The sequence below is a fragment of the Sardina pilchardus genome, chromosome 5 (assembly GCF_963854185.1).
Source record: "Sardina pilchardus chromosome 5, fSarPil1.1, whole genome shotgun sequence".
Taxonomy (NCBI): Eukaryota; Metazoa; Chordata; class Actinopteri; order Clupeiformes; family Clupeidae; genus Sardina; species Sardina pilchardus.
In genome coordinates this window covers 18,840,514-18,845,513 of record NC_084998.1, presented here as the reverse complement: position 1 = coordinate 18,845,513, position 5,000 = coordinate 18,840,514, and the positions used below count along the sequence as shown (strand labels likewise).

The 5,000-nt window shown below is 44.1% G+C and overlaps 1 protein-coding gene and 1 long non-coding RNA gene across 2 annotated transcripts in view; both read left to right on the top strand.

Annotated features, from left to right (window-relative positions):
• The window catches only part of rgs14b (regulator of G protein signaling 14b), a 13,481-nt gene extending 12,277 nt beyond the window's left edge, over positions 1-1,204 (top strand). Inside the window, exon 15 of the mRNA XM_062536799.1 lies at positions 1-1,204. This exon is cut by the window's left edge and continues 117 nt beyond it. Coding sequence (XP_062392783.1) covers positions 1-236 — 236 coding nt within the window. The 3' untranslated portion in view covers positions 237-1,204.
• A 497-nt stretch (positions 1,205-1,701) lies between these two features.
• The window catches only part of LOC134079557 (uncharacterized), a 4,955-nt gene continuing 1,656 nt past the window's right edge, over positions 1,702-5,000 (top strand). The window contains exons 1-3 of the long non-coding RNA XR_009939081.1: positions 1,702-1,936; positions 4,424-4,517; positions 4,760-4,834. This is a non-coding gene — a long non-coding RNA (uncharacterized LOC134079557). The remainder of the gene's footprint in view (positions 1,937-4,423; positions 4,518-4,759; positions 4,835-5,000) is intronic.

Sequence of the window (5,000 nt, the reverse complement as noted above, 5' to 3'; positions counted from 1 at the left end):
CGGGCGAGGAGGAGGGCCAGGACCAGGGGAACTGGCCGGCCGAGGAGAGCCAGTCGGACTCTGGCCCCTCCAGCTGCCCGCCACAGGTGGCAGACGCAGAGCCTGTGCCCTCAGCTCAGGCCGACACAACGCCCTCGCTGCCCCCTACGGGGGTGGAGGTGCCAGGCCAGGCCGGGTCCACAGATGGACTGCCCGACAGCCAGAACTCAGGCCCCGCCCGGGAGACGGTGGTCTGAGGGTCAGCGTATGTTTGAGCCAGACTGGACCGACGTGACAGCCCTCGGTGTATTTTCACATTAACTACAGTGACTGTTTGTTGACGAGACGAATATTTATTTGGAAATGACTGGAAATGTGAAAGATGGGAAGTTTCCTGCCGCTTCGTATTCATTTTTTGTTGATTTTTCATTTCCTGGAAGATTCCTTTGTATCCCATAATTACATATTTTGCATTGCAATATTCCGATATGATGTGTCCAGAAAACGGTACATGTCAGTCGGGGCATCGAAACTGGAATTTTAGAATGTTGCACTGTAGTATCTGCTCTCTCTCTCTTTCGGTCTCTCTCGTGCACAATGTCTCATTCTGCCTGGCAGTCTTACTTACTGCACTGTAAAGTTATTATGTCAGGGATAATGTTTGGTCCACCGGTCATTATTGGATGCAGAGTGGACTGCAACAGGACATGTCTTACAACCTTTAAGCTAATGTGTAGATGTGATGGACAAACGTAGAAGTCCACCAAAGCTCCATCAAGTACTTGTGGTTTCTTCTCATATACATGTATAGCCTTTGTGTTTGAAATGAAGAACCAAACCTTGTGTGGAGTTGGAGCTGTGACCTGAAAGAGAGAGAGAGAGAGAGAGAGAGAGAGAGAGAGAGAGAGAGAGAGAGAGAGAGAGAGAGAGAGAGAGAGAGAGAGAGAGAGAGAGAGAGAGGACCTGCACTCATTGTGGGCAGTGTAAATGTAATTTGTACTGACACAAGTGCTTCAGTATTACTTTATCCTGTAGCAGGTCTATGCCGTCACTACGGTTGCCAGATGGCACTGAGGCTGGGTACTCTAGTCCAGACTCTGCAGATGCCATCTTAGCTGTGCGTGCCTTAGGAGTACCCTTACCGGGTATTGAGGTCCTTAACGCTGGTTTGGACACACAGCTGTACTGTTGAGACAGATGTTGTGAACTGAGAGTGTTGAGAGTGTTTTATTTGAGGTAAATAAAAGAGAGTGATAAATAAAAGTTCAATATTGCCATAATAGTATATTTTTGCCCTGCTTTGCATGTGTTTCGTATTGGCAGTACATCTTTCTTTTCAGACAATGGCATGTGGCAATATCGCACAGTCAGTATTATCATATGGGGCAGTTGTTATCAAATAGATTGTTTCACATGACAGTAATAATGGACCTCCCCATAGCATAAAAGGCTGGACTATCAGTCATTTTTGTAAGTCTGACCACACACACACACACACACACACACACACACAGAGAGAGAGAGAGAGAGAGAGAGACTGTGATTTTTTAAACATAAGAGTCTAATTAATTCAACGAGTTAACAGACGGAGTGATTTTCAAAAGCATAAAATCAAGACTGCATACGTGAGGTGTGTAGCAAGAGTGAGAGTGGGGAGGGCTGGGTAGGGGAAACAGAAAGATTGTTTTGAAAAAAAACAAAAAACACACACTATCAGGGAGGAGTGAGAGAGAGAGAGAAGGAAGGAAGGGACAAAAGGTTTTGATACTTGTATTCCCATTGCATGGGCGTGCAATCCTCTGGTTCAGCGTTGTGTCATCTCTGTAGCGGTTGGACCCCTTCAGCATCAGTGCGACGCCGGCATCGTGTGATGCTGAGTGAATAGACGCTGTCCAGACGCTGCTTCATGGGGAGAGAGACATCGTGTGGACCAGAATCAGCCGCCAAACACACAGAGGTAAGGCTGCTCTGCCACACACCATCACAGTCATATTTGCTGCTTGTGTTATTTTGATTTATGATACACCATTTTCGCTAACAGTCTGCAGGAGTGGCCACTGTCTGTGTCAGGTGGCATTGTCAGTTTCTATAGTTTAAACAAATGTGGCAGTGCCATCTCTCTCTCTCTAAAAAAACAATTTTATTGCCATTGTACTCTTTAATGAATGCAGTTGGCTTCGCATGGCCTACAGTAGTTACGAGTAAAGCAACAGATGCTATGTGATGTCATACATGCAACAGATGCTTTGAGATGCAGTTATTCAGGAGAAAGCATATTTATCGTAGGAGTGTGGAATTTCTGGAAATATAGATTGCTGTAGATGGCAAGCTGGATTGTTGAAAAGTGTTAATCCAAATGTGTGATATACTGTAGCTACCGTAAGCACAGATTTGTGCACTGATGTCTGATTTATGAACAAGGTTAGAGGAGTAACACGTGAAAAAGTGTCACTTTGTTTTTACAAAATGTCTCACAAAATCTCAACAAGTGTTTTTCCACATAATCCAGTGTCAACACGCATGAATGTGTTAGAGGATTGGTTATGATGGAAGTTTATATATAGATGAAATGGCACTCATTTCCATTGGAGGGTGAATATTCTGCTTCATTTCAAAGACAATTAATAGCATGTAAAAATGTTTTGAAGTTTTGTTGGTTTTTTTACTTCGACTTTTATCCTTAGAGGAGGACCTCTTCTGGAACAAATCCGTGAAGTCACGCATCCCTCTCCACCTACAGTAATCATACTGTATAGGTGGAGTCCCATAACAGAGTCATCAGACAGAATAGCCACGTTTTGTAGGCTATTTGAGAGACCCCACCCTAATAGGGCATCTCCCCAATAGTTCTGTTCCTATGTAGACAGTCTTCCTGTGGCAGTCTGTTGCCATGGTGACTCCATTCCATCCGCACTAGCCTCCCTGAACCGTTTTCCCGGGCATGAGCGTCTGAGCCAATACACTGCTAAAATGAGATTACCCAAAAGAAGTTGATGGGAATAGTTTAACATTTGTCCACACAAGCAGACGCACACACACACACACACACACACACACACACACACACACACACACACACACACACAAACACACACACATACACACACAAGATCTCATCTGCATGTTAAGGGCTTAGAGCGAACACAAGGTGTTGTGAGTCACTGTTTGTCCAAATGCCATCTGCAGCCAACTTCCTCCTTTCGTTTTCAGAGTTCTCTATCTGAAAGCAGCACACTTGGGTCTGCAGACATCAAGAAACAGAACACAGCTGGCACTGATGAATTCTCAAAAGACAACAAATAAACATCCTCAGGAGGCCATTTGAATGAGTAGTTTTTCATGTTTACCTCCTGTGCACCTGGGTTTGTTGTCACAGCTGACAAAAATTGCAAAGTTCATGTCACGAATGAGTAATAGATTTCTTGTAAATGGAACCAACAAAAGAACACACACCCATTACCATAAAATTCCACATCAGCCTTTATTACAATTCACCGCAGCTGCCATATTGCGCTGGCTTCATATTCTTCATTATGAGATCAACTGGCTTGCCTGTGCTCATGTAGGTGGATGCAGCATAATATTTATGCCACCACGTTATTTTGCTGGATTTGTACAAATTAAGTTCATCGCTTTCATATAGGCTTATCTAAGTGTACAGGCAACATCTCTGAAAGCACTTGCTGCCCGTGACTCAGCGCTATGAAGAGATTTCTTTTCTCTCTCTCTTCTCCTCCTCCTCTCCTCCTCCTCTCCTCCTCCTCTACCTCTGGAGGCAGTTATTCACACTTTCTTTTCACTCTAAAAGCTGCAATTCTTTACCTTTTTTTCCCATCATAGGTTCTGAGTGCACAACTTAAAAAAAAACACACAAGGACACTGAACTCCCACACTCTCTATGTGTCAGCCAGTTAAACCTCTGGGAGAGTGTGTGTGTGTGTGGGGGGGGGGGTGTGTGGTGCTGGTGGCAGTGGCAGTGGGGGGTGTTAGTTGCTGGCCCTGGCTGAGTTGATGTGGGATCACACAGTGAAGATGAATTTTCACAGACAGGTGTGAGTGGCTGACTAAAAGGTGATCGGTCCTATTCATTGGCCCTCACTTCACCTCACTGACCTCTTGTGTAGTAGTTCAAGGTCCACTGTTGCAGAGGTGCATGAATAAGGCAATGGTGTGCAACATCTTTACCATGCACTGTGTTGTATCTGTAGCCTGATCCCTTGAACACTATGGAATCCAGTTGACTGACGGCTGTAACGAGTGTGCTCCACTATAGCCAGTGGTGTGGAGCAGAACGAAACTATCAGGATTTCATCATTGCTGCCTCCACTGAGTACCTTTGCACTGATGCAGTACATGTCCAAAAATGTTGCGTGGGTTTGCTCTCCACATTTTTTTTTTCACGTGATTGAATAAATATGTTTCATATCTTTTTTTCTGCAACAAGGGAAGGCTGGGACCAGGACCAAGCCGTATTCAACTCAAGCCAGAACCAAATAGCCAAGATCTTGACCACAGTTATGGACCAAACAGAGACAAAAGTGAGTACTTTTAGATGTATTTATTTGTTTTGATCAAACCCATGTCTCAGTATTTTCTCAGGTATTACATCCTGACTGCAGATTGTGATAGAGTGTTTTTGAACGGATCTTCTTTCCAACTACTTAAAGCAGGATAAGTGAACAAAAGGCTTTGATTCTGAATCTAGAGAAGATTGTTTGAATTCAATACATATATGCATGAATAAAATATACAACATGTATTTGAAATGTGATTCAATAAGGCGCAGTCATCTCCACAAAAACAGTCTGCCAAGAACAGATCCAAATCCACAGAGGAGGAAACTCGATCAAAGAAGGTATGTCCTCTACGATGCACCCACCATGGCAGAAGCTGGCATAGCTGCCAGCCTGCATGGCATGCTGTGTGACTAACTGATGAAGATAATTATCATCTGATATGCTTGGCTGAAATAATACAGTATTGTACGGCAGAGCATAGATGTCATGATGGTCCTTGTGTCT